Source organism: Clavelina lepadiformis, chromosome 5 (assembly GCF_947623445.1).
Source record: "Clavelina lepadiformis chromosome 5, kaClaLepa1.1, whole genome shotgun sequence".
Taxonomy (NCBI): domain Eukaryota; kingdom Metazoa; phylum Chordata; class Ascidiacea; order Aplousobranchia; family Clavelinidae; genus Clavelina; species Clavelina lepadiformis.
In genome coordinates this window covers 14,536,606-14,562,284 of record NC_135244.1, presented here as the reverse complement: position 1 = coordinate 14,562,284, position 25,679 = coordinate 14,536,606, and the positions used below count along the sequence as shown (strand labels likewise).

Here is a 25,679-nt window from a genome sequence, read left to right as displayed (position 1 = left end):
CGTCACTATAGAAAAAGTATCAATGGTTCCGGTCCAGTGCGCATGTGACCTTAATCTGTGGAGGTTTGCTGTTGTTATGGCGTGTGCGCAGTGTAGGTTCAGGCTAAAGTTAACGTTTTGTGTTGGTTCAAAGTTAAGGCTTTTTGGCTGATTTTTTGGAGAAATGTAAGGGAAAAAGTTGTTAAAAAGTTGAAGCATTTGGTGCGAGAATTTCAGATACGAGAATTTTCTCAAAATACCGCATTAAGTCCTTTTGACCTACATCTCGGCGGATACAAAAACTCAGCAAGGTGACCGGGCTTGTTTAGAAGCAAATTCAAATTGAAAAATTGTACTTTGCATTGTTTTAGATAGGGCTTCAGATGGACCTACAGCCCCTTAAGCAAAATTATAGCAATTGCAAGGCGAAATGTTAAACTTGTTCAAACTGTAATTTTGCTTTTAGCCTACCTTGCTGTATTGCTTCCTAGCAAAAAAACCTGGAAAAAAGAAGTGTTCCGTGTCTAGAAATGTTTAATTTCTTGTTTGTTTATTATATTACTTTTGGTTTGGTAAAACGAAGCCCTGCTGTTGCATTGAGTGTTTTTACAGCACTTTTGGGCAAGTTTTGAAGCGTACAGCTTTAAATCGGACTAACCAGACACTTTAGAACAAGTAACTCTTTATTTTAATGTACGATGCAGGTAATTGAAAACGCAATTGGAAATTTACGATGTAATAGAGTTCGGCTTGCTCGAAACGCATGTTGACTTTGCTGAATTGGGGATGATAGCTGGTGATGGCTACGGATGCATACACTTTGGCAGTAGGCGATATGGAGCACACCGGCTTGCTAGTATGCTACTGGTGAATCAGTCGCCCATTCCGCTTACCGGCAAACTTCACGTAAGTTACGCGTGCCATCACCGTCTTTGTGTCGATTCACACCATTTGAGTTTGAAGCCAGCGGAAATTAACAACGCAAGAAAGCGCTGCTTGTAAAACCAGTTTTGCTTTGGCCATGACTAGTTTAAAACGTCAATGTTTTCGCCTTAAACTCTACTTCACACGAAAATTGCGTGAGTCATTTTTATAAGTCTCCGTTACTACACTCTGCTCGTGTTTTTCAAATGTTCTACCTTTGCAGAACTTCCGTCGCAATCGAGCTGCCGGGGTATCTCTCTTCAATCCAGCCTGGACTTGATCGGCCTGCAGACCAGCTAAGCGTTTCGTTGCTGGACAACCCACTTGCAAACCAACGCCGGAAGCTACAGAAGCCCTATAACTATACCACTGCACTGCCCAGTCCATTGTTGCGGCATATCACAGCCAGGTGAGCTCGCTCAGGCATCGTACTTTGAAAATGTCGACCTTTTGGCAAAATCTTTGACAGCGTAGCGTTAATACTTTCAAACTTATTTGTATTTCTACCAAGACGTATTCTTGACAGAATTTGTTTACTAGAATATTTGACTATTCCCCGCTTACAAGTTAGTTTCGCCTGCTCGTCAAGCACAAGTCGCATCCTGCGGCTGTTCCAAGTTACTGGCTCTTCTTTACCAGAACAGACAAATCACAACAGCTTGCAACCTATGGTCACCTTGTAGGCAGCCTAGCATGGCGTCAGCTGCGCCGAGCAGTTTCGCGGCCATTGCATCCATGTTTTGATATGTACGCTTTGTATTTAGCGAAAAGTTTGCTTTGACACTCGAATGCAAACTTCTGTCGGGATCGTAACGCTACGGTTATCGTCGTGTCTCTTGGCGGTATTCTTGCAAACTTTATTTGTTATACTGTTGCCAATATCTATACGGACGTTGCTTTCAAATTTTTTAATTTTTTTATTTCTCGAACGCTTTCGCAGAGTCCCTGTATAACGAGAAAAAATACGTTGTTTGCTGCGCCCACTAGCGGCAAACGATTTTTTTGCGTTTCGATTGGAAATTCTGCTCATTAGGATATCGATGACGGCAATCGCACGCATAATGCCTATTTACTGTCGTTAAAGCGAAAAAGAGTTGTACGTGATAGCCAAGTCAACTTGACCATTTGCCTTTGAAGGGGCTGTAGTACGATTTTCAGTAGTTTTAAAACGGCAACCCGGCGATTGTTACGAAGGTCGCATGCAAGACGTCACTATAGAAAAAGTATCAATGGTTCCGGTCCAGTGCGCATGTGACCTTAATCTGTGGAGGTTTGCTGTTGTTATGGCGTGTGCGCAGTGTAGGTTCAGGCTAAAGTTAACGTTTTGTGTTGGTTCAAAGTTAAGGCTTTTTGGCTGATTTTTTGGAGAAATGTAAGGGAAAAAGTTGTTAAAAAGTTGAAGCATTTGGTGCGAGAATTTCAGATACGAGAATTTTCTCAAAATACCGCATTAAGTCCTTTTGACCTACATCTCGGCGGATACAAAAACTCAGCAAGGTGACCGGGCTTGTTTAGAAGCAAATTCAAATTGAAAAATTGTACTTTGCATTGTTTTAGATAGGGCTTCAGATGGACCTACAGCCCCTTAAGCAAAATTATAGCAATTGCAAGGCGAAATGTTAAACTTGTTCAAACTGTAATTTTGCTTTTAGCCTACCTTGCTGTATTGCTTCCTAGCAAAAAAACCTGGAAAAAAGAAGTGTTCCGTGTCTAGAAATGTTTAATTTCTTGTTTGTTTATTATATTACTTTTGGTTTGGTAAAACGAAGCCCTGCTGTTGCATTGAGTGTTTTTACAGCACTTTTGGGCAAGTTTTGAAGCGTACAGCTTTAAATCGGACTAACCAGACACTTTAGAACAAGTAACTCTTTATTTTAATGTACGATGCAGGTAATTGAAAACGCAATTGGAAATTTACGATGTAATAGAGTTCGGCTTGCTCGAAACGCATGTTGACTTTGCTGAATTGGGGATGATAGCTGGTGATGGCTACGGATGCATACACTTTGGCAGTAGGCGATATGGAGCACACCGGCTTGCTAGTATGCTACTGGTGAATCAGTCGCCCATTCCGCTTACCGGCAAACTTCACGTAAGTTACGCGTGCCATCACCGTCTTTGTGTCGATTCACACCATTTGAGTTTGAAGCCAGCGGAAATTAACAACGCAAGAAAGCGCTGCTTGTAAAACCAGTTTTGCTTTGGCCATGACTAGTTTAAAACGTCAATGTTTTCGCCTTAAACTCTACTTCACACGAAAATTGCGTGAGTCATTTTTATAAGTCTCCGTTACTACACTCTGCTCGTGTTTTTCAAATGTTCTACCTTTGCAGAACTTCCGTCGCAATCGAGCTGCCGGGGTATCTCTCTTCAATCCAGCCTGGACTTGATCGGCCTGCAGACCAGCTAAGCGTTTCGTTGCTGGACAACCCACTTGCAAACCAACGCCGGAAGCTACAGAAGCCCTATAACTATACCACTGCACTGCCCAGTCCATTGTTGCGGCATATCACAGCCAGGTGAGCTCGCTCAGGCATCGTACTTTGAAAATGTCGACCTTTTGGCAAAATCTTTGACAGCGTAGCGTTAATACTTTCAAACTTATTTGTATTTCTACCAAGACGTATTCTTGACAGAATTTGTTTACTAGAATATTTGACTATTCCCCGCTTACAAGTTAGTTTCGCCTGCTCGTCAAGCACAAGTCGCATCCTGCGGCTGTTCCAAGTTACTGGCTCTTCTTTACCAGAACAGACAAATCACAACAGCTTGCAACCTATGGTCACCTTGTAGGCAGCCTAGCATGGCGTCAGCTGCGCCGAGCAGTTTCGCGGCCATTGCATCCATGTTTTGATATGTACGCTTTGTATTTAGCGAAAAGTTTGCTTTGACACTCGAATGCAAACTTCTGTCGGGATCGTAACGCTACGGTTATCGTCGTGTCTCTTGGCGGTATTCTTGCAAACTTTATTTGTTATACTGTTGCCAATATCTATACGGACGTTGCTTTCAAATTTTTTAATTTTTTTATTTCTCGAACGCTTTCGCAGAGTCCCTGTATAACGAGAAAAAATACGTTGTTTGCTGCGCCCACTAGCGGCAAACGATTTTTTTGCGTTTCGATTGGAAATTCTGCTCATTAGGATATCGATGACGGCAATCGCACGCATAATGCCTATTTACTGTCGTTAAAGCGAAAAAGAGTTGTACGTGATAGCCAAGTCAACTTGACCATTTGCCTTTGAAGGGGCTGTAGTACGATTTTCAGTAGTTTTAAAACGGCAACCCGGCGATTGTTACGAAGGTCGCATGCAAGACGTCACTATAGAAAAAGTATCAATGGTTCCGGTCCAGTGCGCATGTGACCTTAATCTGTGGAGGTTTGCTGTTGTTATGGCGTGTGCGCAGTGTAGGTTCAGGCTAAAGTTAACGTTTTGTGTTGGTTCAAAGTTAAGGCTTTTTGGCTGATTTTTTGGAGAAATGTAAGGGAAAAAGTTGTTAAAAAGTTGAAGCATTTGGTGCGAGAATTTCAGATACGAGAATTTTCTCAAAATACCGCATTAAGTCCTTTTGACCTACATCTCGGCGGATACAAAAACTCAGCAAGGTGACCGGGCTTGTTTAGAAGCAAATTCAAATTGAAAAATTGTACTTTGCATTGTTTTAGATAGGGCTTCAGATGGACCTACAGCCCCTTAAAGGCACTCTGTTTTCGTGTGTAAATTTCAGTCAAGCTCCCAGTTATAACTAGAAATGTTGAGTGACTTGAACAAAATTTATGTAGCCTACAAGATGTTTAAGTCTACTAATGCTGACTGTGAAAAGCGCACAGTTTAAGCTAGAGTGAAATAGTAAAAACATAAATATTTAAAACTCTATCATTAACTGAACTGAATAATCATCAAGAAGCCGTAAGAAAGCATAATTCACTTTGAAAACTTAGTTTATCAGAGTTTTGTTGTTTTTATAAGCAAACAACTTCTTTTATACATAAGAGTAACTGCATTTTGACGCAAACATATAGTTTGTCAAGGTCAAGCAACCTGTTGCTTGATGCACGTTATGTTAGGAGAAAGGACACGCAAAAGTAAATTATAAGGGGTTGAATGGGGGCTAAATTTGAAGTAGATCATAGATTTGGACTAGGTTTGGTATGATGTAAGATACCTTTCAAATTAGCTTAACAAAGAAACAAGAAAAGTAGTTTCAAAACGCACAAGGTTTTCCAGTAAAATCGTTTAGTCTACTTTTTGGCTAATAACCAATAGTTTTTTCCAAGTCCAACAAAAGTACCCAACATGTTTGTTGATGCACGCATTGAATCTGAAACGGCTTTTTGATGCCATATGATACAGGTGAAAAGTGTTATGCTGAGATGTCATAAGAAGTAAAAACGACAACAAATATATGAGTAGAATAACCATCGATAAAAATTTTGAACGAATTTGAGCATTGTGCTGAATCATAAAAATGCGCTTACATAACAGCGCTGTCAGTGACGGGAGTACAGTATTCACTGATAACACTCTTTTTATGCTGACATACTGAAAAAGTAGAAGAGAGTTGAAATTGTGCGTAGAAGAATTAGGAAAGTAACTTTGTTCATTCAAGATATTGTAGTACCTTCATTAGCTGCTACAAGCACGTTTACAAAGTTTCAGAAATGTAGATCTATGCTTCCTTGAGTATAATAGTTTGAATATAAAATATTGAGCGGTTTCTGTTATTGCTTACATAATATGGTTTAAGTTAAACGTATTGACTTATCTGCACATACAGACACTAGTAGTTCGATGAAAATAAATTAGTCGGACTGTTGGCAAGCCATAATAGCAAATATGTTTCTTTCGATCTCATCAAGTGCCAGGTGGTCCATTACTCTTGAAGTGCTTCTGTTGTTTACATCAGTCATATTTGCCCAGTCTTGTTCGGAGTCTTCACCTTGTAAGACTCTGCAAGGTACAAGCGTTAATGTTTGTAAATTATGTATAACAATAGAGATATATAGCCTACGTTTATATAGAAATTTATACTCGACTATACACAGACATTTTATATTGCTTTTTAATTATGTCCAACAGGTAAAATAACTTTATACATTTAAGTCAATATAGTTTGTTTGAAATCGACGAAAAATACCTGTGACGATGGGCATGTGCGAACTACAAGTGTTTATCTTTGTTGCAATACCGTTTTTATGTAAAATTTTACAGGAGGGCAAACGTTCAAGACGCCTGATCAGGTGGTTTCTTCTGGTGGCCGTTTACAAACTTCGTTGCTTGTTGATGTAACAGAGTTTCAAGTTGACTGGTTGAATAGCTTACGGAGGTTATACAACAATTCTTTCCCGAGCCCCACACTTCGAATCAAACCTGGTGATGTTGTTTCATTGAATTTAGTAAGTTTGACTCTATATCTATATTTGCATTAGTACTCTTATAATATTTATTTTGTACAAATCTATTCCATTAACCAGAATCGTAATTTGCTTAGCTTATACCTTATTGCTAACAGGAGATTATGAATTTTTAGGCAATGATAACAAAATGCGCTTCTTGAATGATGTATAACAACTAAATTTTGTAGAAGTATTTAAATAAGTGATTTTTGGTCAAGTATACACTTGCACGCTCATACGAAGACGTAGTAAATGAAACGAATAGTAACAATTTACTATTCACTTAGTAATTAATTTTTTGTTTTTTTAACAGATCAACAACTTGCAAGAACCCGATTTTAGTGGAGCAGCCATAAACGAATTACGTCACCCCAACACCACAAACGTTCATACTCACGGCTTACACATCAGCAGCAAGGTTTTTCGTAGTAACTATTCAGGACTTTTATTCTTTTAATGACATAGCTTCGTTAATTCGTTTTCACTTTTCGATTACCATGGTTGTGGTCATTACAGCCAAAGCAACGCTATTTGCGCTTTTAACTTTATAGTTTATACCAATATTGACAGTCGTTTATGTGTTGGTTCTTTGCACGTTTTGCTATTAGATGGCTAATATTTAGCAATCTCTCATGTAAACTTTATTTTACAAAAACATTCATTATATGCACTTATACAGTAAACCTCGATATTTAAACGATATTTGAGACGGTATTTTTATACAATAATTCAATAAACCAGAGTGACAGTGCATTGCAGTGTTACCAGCGTCTTGATTTGTCTGCTAGAAGTATGATAAGTGCAGAGTTTGCGGTTGTAGAGATTTTTATCTCGCAGCGTTAAAGGAACTATTGGCGTGGTCCATTGTTTGCGTTTTTTGAAAGTTATGTCGGTTCATTCAAACCTATGCTGTCGTTCTATAGAAACGTTTTAAAACATCCCGAGAAAAGTGATGCAATCATATCCTATTTTCCGTAGCTATTCTAATATCCCAAGTAATAATTCTCAGAACTGAATAACTCATCAACTAAGGCTAATTTTTGACTGACTGAAATATATCTTGAAATTAATTCTGCAGTGTTAAACACAATATACAACACAGTCTTGTAAGCTTGATCGGTGTGCCTGCTAATTCCAAATCGTTGTCATGTAAACATTACAAACATAAATATTTAACATAAAACAAGGCACCTTTAGCTCCATAGTCTATATCGTTCTTTTTACCAATTGAAGCTTTGTACTTTAACCTGCAGGCTCCTCAAGATGACGTTTTCCTTAACATCGGACCCACCCAAAACTATTCATACAAATATAACATCGATGATGAACAGGCGAGAGGAACGTATTGGTATCACCCCCACTTTCATGGAAGTTCCTATTTTCAGGTTTTAATCTATTATATAGCAGTTGGTATTGTTACATAATCTCTATCCTGAGCTGAAGAAAGCTTTTGCACGATTAAAACTCGGTGATGATTCCTCATCGCTCGAGCTCGGTTTCCGAGCTAGCCGTTGCGCAAGTTCCGATCGGCATATACAAATTTATTTGTATTTTTGATATTTTTATGATTCATTGTTAGAAACAGTTAATTAACAGAAATTAATTGACTATTTTGAACACTGTTGAACGCATTTCAAAATCCTTTTAGAGTAGCTTATACCGTGCTTTGTTTTATTGCTGACGTCAAGATTTTTAGCAACAGTTATATTATTAGTATAGTTTAAACAACATATACACTCATATTTTGTATACAAAACTGTAGGGGTTGTAGGGGTTATTCTCCGAAAAAGCTAAGGACCTCTTTTATTGGACAAATTAACTCAAAGTTCAGAAATTTGTTTCGTTCATTTTGTGCGTAATCGTTTGTATGCTATGCTTTTTTTGAACGCATCATGTACAAACCTATACGACAATACTCAAAACTTTGCCGTAAATGGCAGATCCGTTGTTTCTTGGTTGAAAACAGTTAATTTTGCCTTTTTATTTTCCCGGAACTCTGATTTGAAGCAAGTCCATGTCTTGATAAACTATGAAAGCCTACAGAGGAAATTTATATGTTATACTATAAAATTTATGTCCAACCTTAAGATTCCAATAGCCGAGTTACTACAAGCTCCAACCCAAAGTTTCTTATAACAACGGATGTAGCCTATAGTTAGTTACACAGTTAGTTTAACACAAAGCAGCATAATATGTTGATACATATTAAGACCAACTAAACGTTTTAAACGAAGCATATTTGAAAATAATTTAAAAGCGAAATATATATATCCGCCCAACTTAAAATTAGAGCGCTTTTTCTTAAATATGTTGTTATAGGGTTAATACCGATCTTAGGAAATAATTTGTCAAACTGCCAAACTCAGATTCACTAGTGACTAAACATTTTTCAATGATTAATGAGTTATATAATTGCACATGTGTTTGCACAAAGTGTTAAGGCGTCCTAACGAAAAGACACCCGACATGTTATTGCGACAGTACCGAAATATTTGCTGTCGCTATACAAATTGCTTCATGTGTAAAGTTTTGAGTATATATATTTTGTTTGCATTTGTACGGACTTTGATACCTGTAGAGCGATAAGAACAATCACTATAAGAAAAACCTTGCTATGTCGTACAAATACTTTCGTTTAAGACATTTACTCACCAAACAACAAAATGTGCGAAGTTCTTATTTTATTGCCACGCCCTATAGTATCATAAATTATATTCCTTGTTCTTATTTGCAACTATTAGAAATGATTAATCATTAAAACTTCGTTTATGTGCACGACGCGGAGGTAGATCTCCATCCGGAGTATCCATATTTTTAATATAACTCAATTCTACTATACGCTCTATTCATTCGATTATATCTTTAAAGAAGAACAACTGAACAAATGCTTACGTGTGAAACATGCCGGTGTAACTATTAATAAATATAATTCCTGCAACTGTTGGCTTCATTGCAAAGTTTAACCTCATGACACCTCATGTTTTTGACTAAAGCGCAAACCGTTGCAAGTCGAAAACTTATGAAAACCTTGGAAAAATGAACAACTTATTATGCTTGGGTATAATACACAAGTATTGGATATTTATAAAGACTCGATACTGATGTAAAAACATTACACTTGTTTTGAAGTAAAACGGTTGATTTTTAATAAGAAATAAACCAATATGCCTCGATCGCTCTATCATACTGTACAACAGTATAAAAGAAAACATAAAGACTCTCATCCGTGCCTATATATGTTGACAAACTATACTACAACGTTGTGTATGAATTTACCTATTGTACGTGATATTCTTTGCATTTTAAGGATCAGGGTATATCGATTCGATATATTGTCACAAAACCTTAGTTTACAACTGCGATGCCCAAAGTTTGGCCTTGCAGACTGCAGCACAAACAGATTTTGCGGTCCTGGACCAGTTTTGCAATCAAAGTTGATGTAATTAAATCTAATTATGGGAAACGGTTTCACGTTCAGTTCAATCAAGTTTTCCAGTTTGAACTGTCAAAAAGTGAGGAAATAACTAACATATAGCAGCTTTGATAATCCAGTGGCTGATAAGTCAAGGCTATTAATAAACAAATTTGAGATTACCAGTAAATTTGGCCCTTATACTTAAACTTAGGCCACCCCAATATATAGTTTACTAGATTATTTCGTGAGGAAAAATATTTGATTTTGCACAAATTACAGATAATACGTGTTATTATATTTGAATTATGCTGGGAACCGAAGGCAAATTTTGCCTGTTGGTCACGGTCATGTTTGAAAGTTTGATTATTTTACGACGCTTCTTCTTTGTTTGGCGATTAAGTACCGAATTACTTTTTTGAAATAGTGCCAATTTTTGGTACAGTCGTTACATTTTTTTTACCAAGTACCAGTAACATTACCGATGGTACTTTCAAAGCACCAACTGCCCACCTCTGTTGGCGGTTACAGGATGCAGTTCCAATTATGATGTGTAATCACAGTAAAATGAACAATTAGTTATGTTTATGTTAAAGCAATAAAAGTTTTGATAAGAAATGATACAAACTTGTCTCTTTAATTTTTTTATTAGATATTTGTACTACAGTGACCGCCGCTTTTTAAACCGCCTCGACACTGGAATTCTTTTACGCTCAATAACAGCTTTCAATTCTCTAATCTGTTTTCCTGCGTTTAGGTCCCCTCTTGATGAACCCCCACAAATTTGGGGTGGACATGCCCCCCCTGAAGATAGCTCCTTGGGCTTGCCTGAAACTATCTTATACTGGAATATGGCAAAAATCACATGTCTCTACTTCCCGTTGCTTAGGCTTAAAGTAAAAAAAAGATTTTTGGGCCTAAAAACACGCATTTCTTATTTTTTCATGCCAATTTCTATTCAAGTTTTGCGCACCAACCAGAACTGTGAAACACGTTAAGTGCTAGGAGAATTCCCAGGTTAAAAACAGCACTAATCATACTGCCTCCTGATTGGTCTAAACAAGTTTCTTGAAGCCCTACGTAAGAATCAATCGAAATCAAAGAAATCTTCTTTTTTCAGGCGAACACCTTCTTAAGTGTGTATCTGTGTGTGTGTTTTGCGAAAATATTGTATTGATTTTGTATACTCACTCACCGGCCATTTATAAGAAGGAACCGGCCTGGTCACAATATGATTAAATTAGCAACCCTAATACTTTGGGTTCAATTATAAGCGGTGACCACGTCATAGCCATGGTCGTAAGTTGTTTGTCGAATCATAATTTGTATATTGTCCAGGTTCTCGGCGGAATGGCAGGTATGATTGTTGTAGAAGATGACCCGGCGCAGATGTCAACAGACCTGGATGCTGTATCATGTCCCAATAACTGTGAGAACGATCTTCAAATGGTGTTGCAACTTTTTCAATATTCCACAGACGAAGACGGGAGTTTTTCTGTTGCACAAAAGGACCTCCATGACTATGAAGGATTTCGGTGATTACTTATTTTTAATCATAAAAGCTTAAAGTGCTAGACCTTAACAAGTTGGTATGAAATTAAAGAAAATAATAGTTTACGTATATATAGTTAATGTATATCCACGTCTACTTTCCACTGCAAACTTGCGGCGTACCGGTATTATGTCAAACTTATGAAAAAGTGAAAAAAACATTTTTGCGGCAGGGAGGGGGTGGAGGGTGGGGTAGTTTTGTGATTTTTAAGGTAAAACATCCGTGACTATATTAATTGTTTGTTAGAAATTTATTTTGTTCAAAAAACTTGTTTTAGTGTTGCGTTTGAAGTTCTTTTTTCAAATTACTGGCTTAGAAAAAAATGACTTCTTATGGAAGTTTAACTTATAACAATTGCTTATTTGAATTTACGTATTATAATCAAGCGTTTAAGTAGAGTTTAAAGCTTGCTGATGCGGTAACAAGAATTTGTGAATTATAAATTTTTGTTGTACTGAACTGAAAACGATTGCTAAAAATGAGAAATTCGGTTCCATTCACAGCTTGAATAACATCACTGTCGACCACTCTTCAACAACTCTGGAAGATTGGCTCGAAGATCCGACTAACGAAATCAAATACGTTCTTGTTAATGGGCTGTTACAGCCTACCCTAGCTATGCAACCTGGACAAGTAAAACGTTTCAGGTATGGATCACTTTTGATGGTGTTTGCTTTTATCTAACAACTGATAGTTCCAATGAAACGTTGACTTTGAAGGTTGCTTAATGCTGGCGGTTTATACGCGCTTGCTGTTCACCTTGTCAACACCATTGACGGTTCATCGTGTAATGTGAAGGAAATTGCTTTGGACGGAATGTACCTTGATCAACCGCGAGATTTAGGGACCGGAAGGAGCGTACTTTTTGCTGCAAGCAGGGTTGATTGGCTAGTGAAGTGTCCTAATCCCGGAACGTATGAGGTAAAACAATCCTTGTGTTTTGTACCAAATCTGGTGCGAGTTTTGGTTATTGCTATGCTCAGTAGCCTACCAGATGATAATGATCTAGACTTGCAAAATAAATCACCAAATATTTCGATTTTCTGTTAAATCAAACAAAAAGTTTAAACTCTTTTAAATGGTTGCAGCTTCGCTCTACATTTCTGTCTGATGATCACTTATCACTGGGCGAACACCCAAGTTTCAATGGAACTTTGCTTACGCTAGTCGTAAATGGAAGTGAAGTATTAAATTCAGCGATGCCAAGTACACTCCCATCTCGTCCTTCTTATGCGTCGGATCTTCGTGATGTTACCGAGAAAGATATCGACAGCCGCTTTGTCGTTGAAGTTACACCCACCGATACTATTGGAAGGGAAGACTTTTCTGAATCAAATATACGGTATAGACTAAACTTTTTTTAAATCAAGTTTGTCGGTGCATCGTTGTTGGTATATCGCAGAGTTAGTTTATCTCTTTTATACACACACACATACACAGACACTTACACACAAAATATTTTTGTCATGTTCAGCTATAAGGCAAGAGTCAATACGATACAAGAATGGCATTTGGTCAACACTGAATATGTAACCTCTCATCCTATCCACATGCATGTAAATCACATGCAGGTAATTATTTTCATTTGCTATACCATTGTGCTAAGATCGATTGTGAATACTAAAAAAGTGTTTTGTGCGCTTTTGACCGACAGGTCATTAGCTACAACCCCTATATCGGACCATACGGTGTGGATGACGGCGGAAGCAACTGGAAATTGTTCGGTCAAAATGGAACTGGCTGTACATGGCAACACCAGAACTACGATGGTACATGGCTATGATGTTTATTGTGTTTTCAAATCTGCATTTTTTATAGAACAGCTTGTTAAGTGGGATAAACATCTGTTATATTTCAACCTATCTGTTATGGACAGATATTGCAAAATAAGCCTTAACCATTTTCCTCAATTTATTAACATATAAGCTTATAGAAAAGCAACCAGAATTTTTATGTGTAGAAAGTGTTACCATCACATCACCCTCTGACGCTCTTAATTATCTCGGACATGATGAAAAACAATCCAGCGGAGGATCAGGAACGATCGGATATGTTCAGATCGGAGAACATAGGGACGTCATTTTAATGCCACCGCTTGGAAATATTACGGCATGGACCTATTGCTTTACGAATTCAATAAATATTTAATTAAGTAACTCGTTTCTTCTACGCAATCAAAGCTTTGCAGGTTTAAATAACTTTCTGCTTGTAAATTCTCTAATTACCCGTCAAAATAATTTTTTTAAATCTTTTCAGGTGCGATTTAGAACACACAAATATACTGGCCCAGTAGTGGTTCATTGCCATCTTCAATCTGACGCAGATCAAGGAATGATGATGACAACGGAAATTGTAGATGAAGGTGAAAGATCAGTGATCAAGTTAACCTCAGTTATACGTGCTAAATTTCTTTTTTTGCAATTTCAACCACAGCGCCAGCGTTCACGGAAACTTTTTTTGCTTATAACAGTTTTTTTACCTAATTCTCCAGCATCAATCGCATCAAATTTTTAGGAATTCGGTCGTTTTTGCGATTTATAATTATACAGTAGATGGTCAAAAATTAGAAAATATGTAATTAGTCCGGTATTAATTGTCTCATGCCTAACATGTGTTACCAATACGGTGTCTTCATGCTTTCAGATTAGATGGCATTTTAATGCAATATGTCTCAAAGAAGGTTATGGTTGCCTTATCCTGGGCAATTGTATTTTCGTGCGCATCACACTTCAGAAACCCTTTATTGATTGTGACGTTAACAGCTAAATGATGTGATTAAAACTTCTCAAACATAATAGGCGCAAGCGTGGAAGCAAGCATCACTTCCGCTGGAGCATATCCCTCATCGTGTTTTCGAAACGACCCAGTTTACCAGCCTGGAAACGACAGCCCACCATCTTCTTCCGTTACAAAGTAAGAGAATATTGTAATCAGAATAGGCTATTACTTGTTCAAAGCATATTATCACTCACCTCCTGCGAACAGTATATAGTCATAGGAAGTGAGATATAAATAAACAACAATCGCCCAGAATTTGAGCATAATTAATAAACGGTTACATCAGACGCTTCAAACTCAGAAAGATTAATTGGTTTAAAACCCTTGGATTAATTTGTCGAGGCTTTGTTGCCTGCTTCGTTAACACTCAGCAAACTAGAGGTTAGGGTAGGGCTAAAGAAGTTATCTGCAAAAATTCCATGGCTTTTTTGGCGGAGAGCTTTTATTGAAATTAAACTATCTTACTGACGAAACTAGCCAACAAACTAACTATTCCAACTATAGCTAGCTATAATCAACTGAAGATACGTTGTATCCATAATATTTCAGATACTCAAGCCTGCTAAAGGTCAATTTCTCACATAATACAGAAGCTAATAATAATAATACTCAAGCTCTTGCTGTATGAGACATAAAAAAATGCTCAAATACGTGCCTTCAACCAAATAGTAAAACCATTCATGCTGACAATGGGAAAATATCAAGTCGATATAGCAAAATGTAAAATTTTCTGCATATCATCTAATCGTGCGAATATATGATTGCTCTTGTTTTCAGATCTTTGCTTTTGCCTTTGGTCGTTCTGGAACTTTTATTCTACAACTTGCCTTGAATTAATTAGATGAACCAGGTTTCGACGCCGCTTTCAAATAATTATCTCTCAGCTACCTTCAATTACGTAATAAAGTCAAATTATTTGAGATCGACAAAAATGTAGTATTTTGTCATTATGTTGCTTTTTTAGTTTTTTATTGTGAAATTTCTTCAGTCGTAACAGAATGTTGAAAATTTGAGGATGTTTTATGATACTGTGTGCTGTGTGTAAATAACACTCTTTTTACGAAATTCATTTATTTTAACAGAAGAATTTGACGTTTGCAATAAATTTTGTAATCTGGTGTGTATAGCTATTTTGATATACACAACACCCGCCATGCAGTGCATTTGAAAAGAATACCGCGCTAGCCACAGAACGACTAAACATCTCAACTCAAGCATTCAACTCACAACCACACTAATCTAGATAAAGATCCAACTTTCCAATACTGACACCGATAATGGACTTCATTATCCTTGGTTGTTGTTTCAATACATCCGCATTTTGTGATCTCAGCAGTGTCCCATAATAACATTTAATTTTACTTACACAGAATTTATTTAACGGGATAAAAGCATTCTAACCGTTTTCCTAAAAAATACAGAGATGTCAAAAGTGCACTTTTTAAAAGACGACACGACCCTTTTGTGGATTCATAGATGCGGGACAGCGAAGTTAACCCGGACCACTATGTTTGGTTGAAAAATGTCGTATTAGCGGTTTAGCGAGGTATTCGGATAATCGCAATCGAAAGAAAGTCACAGTGAAATCAATTTCTCTGAAATAGCATGCATTTGAGACAACACTAGATCAGTTTTATGAACTTGAGTGAATATACACAGCTTGGATGATGAAAAGTGAGAAATAAGTTTCAATCAATTTCAAGTCAAAATGGCGTTCTTTATAATTTTTTGTATGACCTAAATTTCACAGCTTGGCCTATAACCCATAACGAAATATTTTACATAAGTTTTAGATCTGCTATGATTCCGCAAGTTCTTTCACTTGTTTGTGCACTTGTGTTATCAGGTAAAGTTGAAATTTAATTTATTTTTCCAAATAGGCCTACCTCATCTGCATTCGATTAATGACTTATTAGTGTCAGTTACAGGCTTGTCCATGGGAATGGGATTCCCACGGGAATCCCATGGGAAATGTCCCATGGGATGGGATGGGATGGGACAGCACGAATTGCAATTCCCATGGCATTGAAAATTTGCTAAATGAGCACAGTAACTCGGAATATGAGTACCAATGATAATAAATTGTCATAGATAGACAACTTTTCTGAACTTTAAAGTTAACAAAGTCAATAAATTTTGTCGTTTTGTATCTCTCTTTGTACATGTAGTCAATTCTAATAGACATTAGACTTAAATTTCCATAAATTTAATAACATTTATTGAATTGTATTTTGATGGGATGGCATGGGATGGGATGGGATGGGACAGGCATGAATTGCTATGGGATGGGATGGGACAGAAAAAAATGTCCCATGGACAAGCCTGCTTATTACGGTATTGAGAAGTATAGAATGAAGCTAACTGAGCCGATTGCATTTTTTGTGTGGCGCCATCGCCAGCGCCAGCTAAACTCATCAATGGATTCTCAAATATACAAAGTTTTAGGCGTGTTTAGCTTAATAATATACAATGAAATATGCGGAATTCGTAGCAAAATACAATGTATCGCGAATGCATAACTCGAATGCTTTTCACTGTGTGCCATTTTCTACTTTCTACGCACTTTTCAAAATGGTTTTTAGTGTGTGCCAGAAAAAGGTAAGCCCTTAAAGGTGCTTTTGGCACAAATTTGACCCTGATTTTGAAAAATCGTAAACTTGTTCTGTGTAACGAATACTTTTTATGTGCAACAGATGCCCAGTTTGCTTACCCAGTGGATCCCAATCCTCCTCAAGCTAGCGCGGTAAGTAATACTCAAAATCAACAAATAAAAAACGATTTAGTTTCCATGGTGTGGTATAACTATATGAAACGAATGATGGGGTCGTTTTGTTTCCGACGGCAATTATGACACCAATTTTTACAACACCTTTAAATCTAATCAGTTACAAGAAATGAATTTGTTGCTCGGCTTGCTTTCGTTTGTTAGTAATGTTTTACTATATATTATCCACCATATTGCAATATCTTTTTTTTCTATCAATCGATTGATCGGTATAAGGTATATAATGACAAACCAGCATGTGTGCCGGAAGTAATTTGAAGCAGCCCAATCAGTTTTCCAGAAAAAAATGTTTTTTAATCTTTTATGCAACATCTTCACGTCATCATTAATCACATCATCAATCATAAATTTGTTCTGAAAGATATGACGCAATACTCGACAAAGCGTGTGCTAGTAAAGAGGAGTTAGACTTTGATAAAGAATATGAAAATGTTGCCATCCGTTATGATAAATGAAGTGAAGTCATCAATAGTTGACATTTAATTGCATGGGTCAACATGGGGTTAGAGTGCTGCCGGAGCGCCGCGCCGACACTTTTGCGAGCTCCAGCTCAAACACAAAATGTGACATGAAAAGAAACCATATTGAAATTGACAGGCTTATTTCACGAACTTGAAAGCTCCGGCATCTGTAGATTTGATAATGCACTTACTGTCAAGGGGAACGATACAACTTCAGATTTCAGATGACGGTGCAAAGAAACATTATATCAGGCATATGATGATATGCACGGGTCTTTGGCCACAACGGTCTAACTCTAACCTATAACCCAGAAAAGATAGTGAATAATACAAAATCAATGCAATTGTTTTGTGAGGTCAACATTTGGGCGGAACGTTCCCATCTATTTAATTTGCGAATGTGGCAGATTTGTTACAATTATTTCAGTGAATTTCGAACAAGAACAAAAGTTTGTTTATATGTTAATAACCAATAAGTAGGACTATATACGTGTAATTTCTGTTGCACTAACGAGTTTGTGAATATATTGCAAACATGCATTTGCACATGGCATTTGCTTGACATTGTCACTTTCTATACTTTATAAAGTATTTTCTTAATTCCTCCTAAATTCTGACAGGTATGTGTTTGATTTTAAAGTACACTTGGAAAAAAATTTCAAGCGTACATAATATGGTTTAACCAAAGGAATTACGTTTGCGGCGTTGTAAAAACCAGATTTAAATTCCTATCGGGCAGAAAATTACTTATCCACGCCATTTTTCTTCAAGCAAAGAAAAAGCCTTCTGCAAGTTGAAAGCCGTTGTGGGCTACACCGTAGCAGTGTTTCTTTCCCCGTGATGTGCTTAATATTGACAGACACAACTCTTTCAAAATAATCACTGCCAACTACGTTAATTTTGGACCTTTCTCGGATATCGGTGCTGCATTTACTCATGCATATACTCCCGATATGAACTTCTTATATGAACACCGATTCTGCTTGAAACTCTTTAATGTTATAGATACGTAATAAAAAACGTTCGCTTCTGCTTTTCTATGTGGTGTTGACGATGACGTTTGTAGACGTTCACATGTTTCGCTTGTACTGGGCAAGAATGCGGAGGAAATCAAGTTCGCGGAAGACACCAGGAACAATCATGCACTGGATCAAGGGTGGCCTGCTGGGTTAGTGATAACGTAAAGATCAATGACTAACATTTTTACTCATCAAATGTTTATTGAAGTACATTATACTCCTCGCTCTTTTTTAGTAAGCTTATAATATTGCAAGTTTATCGTTACAATGTCACTTTAATAGGACAGAAATTTAACTTTCAACCTGCACAGACTATCAGAAACGCTGCAACTTCTACCTACACCCGGATGTGTGGACAACCGGAGTCGATAAGACAGGGAGTTTTTTGTAACCGACACATGGAAGGAAAAGAGTTTTGTTATGCTTATAATTCTCCTCAAGGTCGCGTACGGCTATGTGCCAAGTGCTGTTTGACGAACAGATGCAACAGAGATATGCTAACAGTGAGAACGTTTGGTGAATTACAGTATACACGCAACATGAAAGGTCTGCTTATAATGAGCAATAACTTAGTAGCAAGTCTAACGTTGATAAACTTTAACCTGACAGGGAACACCAGACGTTTCCTTGCAAACTTGTGTCGCTTGCAGAGGAGACAGAGAAAAAATTTGTAACAAGGAAATCACCTTGTCTGCTGCTAATTCTTCATACGTTGAACAATGCCTTTTACCAAATTCCGACTGCTGGGTATAAGCAAGATAGCATACAGAATGTACATAACATAAATACCTGCGTTTGGAAAACTTTTGTAATGTTGGTAGTCAATCTTAATTTTTAGAACCAGTTAATGAGTGAGTTTATTCCAAATTGGATTAATAGCCTCAGGATATTGCTAGAAAAATAACTAACCAACATAGGCCATTAGGCTACTTTACTTGCGACATTTGCAGACGCAACGACAACGGGGAAACGATGGTGTGGTCACCTTTTCAAGAGGCTGTCAACTACGAACTTGCGATGAAGCTGGCCTGGATCAACAATGCGCCACAATTACAAGGTTGCTTGTTAACGATTAGACTATTCTGCATTTGGGTAAATGCAGGTGTGTGTTACGTAATAAAGTAGGCCTACTTGATGCTAAACGTTTCTAGCTAGCAATAAAAATGCTTTTTTTATTTCAGTTCTGGGGAGACCTGTTCAAAATGTTGTAAAGGAAAACTATGCAACAGATTTAACAATGGGTCAACAGCATTTTCTCAAGTTCACCTCAGTCTATTCTTGCTTACTCTTGTGAGCGGAATTTTACCAATGATAATGATCTAATTCATGAGAATGATTTTTTAACTTGGTTTTGTATATCCTGCATGTTGCTATACCGAGCTTGCTGCTTATTGTTCTTATAATAACAACACGCAATTAAAATTGGAAACACAGTAATTGTCTCCGTCTTCCTTTCATAACTAACGTGTTACACAGTTTTAATTAAAAGCCTGTTTTGTACAGACAAAGGCAATGCGGTTGACATTTTTGTGATGTAAACCGGAATCAAACATAGTAAAGGAACCGGGTACATATATACATTATCTATAAACCTATATTCCGGACCGAAATAATCCAATTAGGTGCACAAGAAATATTATCATATCATCGCAAAATTTAAAACTTGCGATGACCACCACATTTACGAGATAACTTTGAGAGGGACGCATTTTGGTACAATACAATCTTTATCCTCCGGCTGAGGAAAGTCTTTGCACGACTTGAAATTGGCGATGATTTCTCGTCACTCGAAAACGTTTTTCATGACTATAGCCCGGGTTGGAATTATCATTGCTGAAAATAAAGACATATCTCAGCTGATTTTCGTCATTTAGTTTCAAAACATTATGAAATAATACTAGGTTTACCAATGGGCTAAATCATCTTTCATTTGTGGATTGTTATAACTTACGATAATGATGTCAAATTTGCCATAAAAATGCCTTACTTAGCCATAATAATAGTCTTTTAAACAGAATTGTCTTACATTTTTTCTTAATAACATCATATTTCATCGGACCGAAATCATCCTTGACCAGAAAGATAGCATATTTCTCCATATTTTTGTTGTATTTCACCAGAATAATATCGAGTCACCTTAACCGACCGTCTATCGGGTGTCGGCACTGCACCGCCGGTAACAGCACGCCTTCTATTCCGCTCTAGATCTTGCTTTTTGCATCCATGTAACTCCATATGTTTCCATAACCAACCCCGACGACTAAAATCGAGACACCTATTTGTCCAGGTCCCAGTTAGAACAAGCCAAGAACTCACGCATCAGTGTGACTCCTTAGGCGCATCATAAATAGATCGCGGAGTTTTAGGAACGTTTTGCCAGGCTTTGCCATTTCGTCACCGACGCCGACTCCCAAACAACGGCGGACTTTGGCTGCCCATATGGCCTGCGTTCAACTAACCGGTCTGCGAACCGGCGTCGGGAGTTTCCGCTTAACTCTGCACAAATATAGAGTGAAAAGTTCTGTGGCTTGCGAATGTTTTGTTCGGCAGCAAACCGTAGACAATCGTTACTACAACGACTACCAGAGCTTCATTTAAACAAACTGTGAAATGTACTATACAAACGGGTAGCCTATATACAGATGCAACTGCGTATGATTAATGTTAAACGCAGTTTATGATTTAGGCGAAAACACAAAGTTAAACACAAAGGAAAAACAAAACAAAATGATGACATGGGCTAGAAATGAAAAAGCGAAAGTTTCCTCCAGTTTATAAATGTTGGCCGACTATATTTGACACAAAAATTGAGATGCATTATTGTAATATCCGTTACTGTGAACTCATAAAAACAAATGACATTGACTTTAAGTCAATTAAAGATAAAAAATTTCAGTTAAGAAAGTTGCGTATCGTTTCATGTCATTACAATAGTTACAATCATTGCTCAAATAATGAAGCTTAAGCTTTAGATTTTGATTTCCAATCACGTCATGTAAAACTGTAATGATGTTATCCATTTACCTGTAAAATCATGTTTTCCCTTTTGTTGTAGCCGTGGTTGAGATATAAAAGAAGAGGTTGCAGCAGGTTATTAAGCTTATACTTAATCCAACAGTGCCATTTCTTACAACCAATCACTTATAATGAATGGTCATAATCGACAAGCTAATCGCCATCAATCAATTTTACATTTCAGCAATTGGATCAATAGAGTGTCATGAAGCTGTTAATGCTTTTGAAAGACTTATATGAGACATATCTATCACGGTGTATACGGTATATACAGTAGGCTTATATTTACAATATTTACATATAATTTATGTTTATCACATCGATTCTGACTACTGGGATGGTATTGTATACTTAGTTATTTCAAGATTTTCTGACGTTTCTTGCTGTTTGGTTGACGTTTGTATAAAATCTAAAACAAACGATATGAATGACTTCTATAAAACTTGTCTTTCTATAAACAGCATTTGAAGTGGTGTCAAATTCATATTAGGTGTCCTCCATGCGTTGGCTAATTTAATCTCCAGGTAAATTAAAAATCAAAGAATGTGACGACATCACAGGCATGTCACAGTAATCTGGGATTGTTATTGTCATCAACTTGCAAAGTAAATCCCGGATATTTTCAATCACACTGAGAAGGCAGGTCCAGGTAAAAGTTGTTCATCATATTAAAAGTTGTGTTACGCACCAGCATGCAGGTCCTGATCGATGGCTGTATTTTAATATTGAGATTAGGTTATTTGAAGTTAGTCGTCGCAAAATTGCAGATTATTGTGGCATTATTATGAATCATGTCAGTTTGCAAACATTATTTTGCTACTGTAAAGAATAGACAAAATGATACAGACGAAAAAGACAAACTCTGTTATATTTTTAAACTACAGCAACTACATACAAGCACATTACAGGTGTAGGTTGCAAATTGAAAAAACAGCATCACAAAACTTCGTCTATGAAGCATGTACTGCATATAGTGTCTTGTATGCTTTGTTTAGAATTTCTATGACATGACACTTTTCATAATCCTTTTTCATAATAATTGCGTACGTTCTATATTTATCTATTTGAACTCGGTGTCTGTTATTGTCATTAGCTAATCTTCAGTCCGATATCTGTCAATGAGTTTGGCCGGTATAGGTCATTTGCGTTCGGCGTTTTTCTATTTACAAAGAAGCAAAGAAAGCACGATGAAGAAGTTCTTACAATCTAAAGACCGCATATAGCAAGATTATAAGGCATGCGTCAACCAATCAATTGTATATTTCATTTATGAGTGTGCGCTTGACACAAGAACTTGGGCGTGAAGTAGCTTAACAAATTAATCCAGGTTGGATTAGATTAATTTGTTAAAGGTGAGAGGTCAGCGAGTGTACAATAGTATTACGTAAAATCGTTCCCGTCAAGTTCTGCAACTGCTTCCTACAGCACGTTTTGAACTATAATAATTGCTTGGTTCTTATGCTCTAAAAATATAAGCTGTTCGTGAAAATGCTTCGTAAGAAAAAAGACACCAACGATGTCCAAATAAAAAATGCTTCGACAAGGTCGGGCCGGAAAAGTTTGGTGGAAGCAAGAGGACACATTCGTCCGAGTCCATCTCCAACACCAAAACGAAAAACGTCGTCTAATGAAAAGCGTAAAACTTCCAGAATTCATTTAGGCCGCATAAACTATAGTGTTGACAGCAATGAAGAAGAAGTGAGTTGTTCCTCCAATTCTTTTTAAAAAAGAACAAATTGATTAAATCGCAAATTACTCGTAAGTTTTATTTGCCAATTTATTGCTTTTAGCCAGAACCTACGGGACCTATCTCGCAGTATGATTTCTTCACAGCTGCATGTTGTGGAAAAATGAAAGCAATAACGAAATTCTTAGATGACGGCGGGGACGTAAACACAGTTGACTCGGTATTTTCGACAAACACACGATTGCAACTATATGTGTTATATAACATTCATAGTTTTAACTAATTCACAGTGTAATCGAACTGCCCTCCATCGCGCTGCACTTTACGAGCAAACTCAAGCAGCCGAATTATTGATCCGGAGGGGAGCTAAGGTTAATCGCTGTGATAAAGTGAGCCAGTAGTTCTTCTTGTGGTTTCTTTTCTGTTAGCTTATGTTGTACATCACTTTATACATTTAATTGTTTTAGCTAAACAACATCCCGCTTCATTGGGCGTGCAGAGGCACAAGTTTTGACATGGTTCAGCTTCTGCTAAATAATCGTGCCAAGGTCAACTTCAAGGATAAAGTAAGTTTATGTAAATGAGATTAAAACGAGCTTCGGTGTAATTTATTGTTTTTGATTGTGTAACGACTTATTATTAGGCTTACAACGCAAAGGCATGTAAATTACTTCAGAAAAGGGCATTAGTTGTGTTTGTTGTAAATTAATAAGATACCGCTGTTATCTGCGATCAGTAACTAATTCCAGTGATGCATGTTTAAAGCCGTGTTTGTAATTGTATTGCGCGTATATTGTATCCTATTGCAGTTACTCAACACGCCACTTCATGTGGCTACAAGAGTTGGATTCACGGCCTGTGTAGATTATCTTCTTGAATGCGGGGCTAAAATCAATGAACCTGACAGCGAAGGCGACACAGCGATTCACGATGCGGTAAGACTTGGTCGCCATAAGGTGGTGCGCACACTCATATTACATGGTGCTGATATGTTCTTGAAAAACAAGGTGAGGACGTGTACGAAAGTAAATTTCCCTTCTAAGGCTAATTTAAAAGTTGCGACCAATTGATTTCGTTGCTATACCAATTTAATATGTAAAAATGGAAAAAATTGAATAAAGAAATAAGTAATATTTTTTATCTCTTTCATTTATTGATATTTTTCTTTCGTTTTTTATTGCAGTAATATTATAACCTAATTTTCTTAGATACCTAAGATTTTACTTAATACATGTACTGACAACTGTTAGGATGGAAAGACACCAACAGATTTAATCCAGTCGTGGTACAACAATGTCAAAGATGCCGTGAAGCAAGCAGAGTTGGAAAGAAAACGAAAAGAGCTAAACGCACAAAAGCTGGCTGACGAAATGCGGGAGAGTTCTCGTTTTGGTGAGAAGCTGGCAGTCAATGAAGAGAGAAGGTCTGAAAAGAGCTCGGAAGGTATGCTAACTCATGGCAAGATGGAAGAACCCACGGTTATTGCAGATAAAATGGAAAATTTCCAGGAAGACGGAGTGATTTTTTTCAAGGGTGGAAGCAACACCAACTAAATCAAGTGCTCCCCATTTCTTTCTGAGAAACAGAGAAATGTTTTGAGAAAGAAAATGACGTAGACTTAATACTTTACTTGCTGCTGAGGGATTTCTAGAAATAAAAAACAGAGAATTTGTCAACAAGAATTAACAAAAATAGAGATTTGTTTTTGTTTTTCCGGATCGTTATATTTTTTTATTTGTTTTGGTGATGTTTCGTCGTTGGTTACTACATTGTGTATTCGTGCATGACTTTTGCTTTGTGACCATCCTATAATTTAAACTATCTCAACAATTTAACCGAGCATAACTGTTATGCAGAAAAATAGCCATTGTCTATCTAAAATTATTTTGTGCTGTATATTTACAAAGTAAATTTATTTGTATGTGACTCAGCTTCTTTCAATGAATGCGATTCAAAAATCCGTAAATGGATGGTAAATACACTTCTTTGCTGTGTGACGACAAGGTGAGTGTAGGCTACGCAACTGGGGCAAGCGAGGACAAAGTTTGCAATTTTTGAAAATCGGAAAACTCTTATTTGCCAAACATAGGCTATAGGATCATTTCAAAACTGGCGTCTTGTCTCTGAAGATAGTAGGCGTCGTATCGGGCTGCTTAAATTAAAGAAAAACACTTGTCAGAAAAGTTTATGTGACCAATACAAAAGGGTTGTGTGTCTTTAACTGTGTCAGTTCCGGAAAGAATTTAGCCTACGTGGCACCCGCAGTTGATCTAGTATAGATCGCAAAATGCTGCTCGAAACCAGCAAAACAATTCAAACAATTTTTAAAATGGTGTAAGAACCAACGCTGACGCTTTCTAGGTCAACCCTTACAATTTGCTTTACCCGGTCCTAAGACAACAACTAACAACTGAGATTTCATATGTTGGCAATACAGACCAAACTTTGCTACCCTACCTTAAAATCAGCAGTTAAGGGCCAATAGCCACCTGGTGCAATGTTTTCAGAAAACAAATCCTGGAGACATATCGCTCTCTTAATTCCCTTTTCCTCATAAATCAGAGTAAATTGCTTGTTTGTATCTTTTATAAAATCGCATATGCGCGTCCAGCAGGGTGTATATACCTCGTATAAGCAATGCACAGCTGTGTTAGTAGTTTATTTTCACC

General features: G+C 37.1%; 3 protein-coding genes across 3 annotated transcripts; all 3 read left to right on the top strand.

The window, feature by feature from the left end:
• Positions 1-5,668: 5,668 nt before the first annotated feature.
• On the top strand, positions 5,669-15,161 carry LOC143460911 (laccase-like). Its single transcript, XM_076958591.1, has 14 exons — positions 5,669-5,862; positions 6,117-6,301; positions 6,615-6,719; positions 7,555-7,686; positions 11,052-11,248; positions 11,769-11,912; positions 11,985-12,186; positions 12,354-12,607; positions 12,740-12,836; positions 12,920-13,034; positions 13,226-13,374; positions 13,522-13,627; positions 14,064-14,178; positions 14,821-15,161. Exons 1-14 carry the CDS (start codon positions 5,742-5,744, stop codon positions 14,873-14,875), a joined length of 1,977 nt encoding a protein of 658 aa, XP_076814706.1. The 5' UTR covers positions 5,669-5,741; the 3' UTR covers positions 14,876-15,161.
• Positions 15,162-15,589: 428 nt separating this feature from the next.
• LOC143460046 (uncharacterized) lies at positions 15,590-19,739 on the top strand. Its single transcript, XM_076957400.1, has 7 exons — positions 15,590-15,889; positions 16,737-16,786; positions 18,356-18,457; positions 18,620-18,811; positions 18,918-19,055; positions 19,259-19,365; positions 19,490-19,739. Exons 1-7 carry the CDS (start codon positions 15,844-15,846, stop codon positions 19,629-19,631), a joined length of 777 nt encoding a protein of 258 aa, XP_076813515.1. The 5' UTR covers positions 15,590-15,843; the 3' UTR covers positions 19,632-19,739.
• A 2,809-nt stretch (positions 19,740-22,548) lies between these two features.
• On the top strand, positions 22,549-25,007 carry LOC143459859 (uncharacterized). Its single transcript, XM_076957162.1, has 6 exons — positions 22,549-23,021; positions 23,114-23,230; positions 23,301-23,399; positions 23,478-23,576; positions 23,820-24,017; positions 24,261-25,007. Exons 1-6 carry the CDS (start codon positions 22,812-22,814, stop codon positions 24,561-24,563), a joined length of 1,026 nt encoding a protein of 341 aa, XP_076813277.1. The 5' UTR covers positions 22,549-22,811; the 3' UTR covers positions 24,564-25,007.
• Positions 25,008-25,679: the final 672 nt, after the last annotated feature.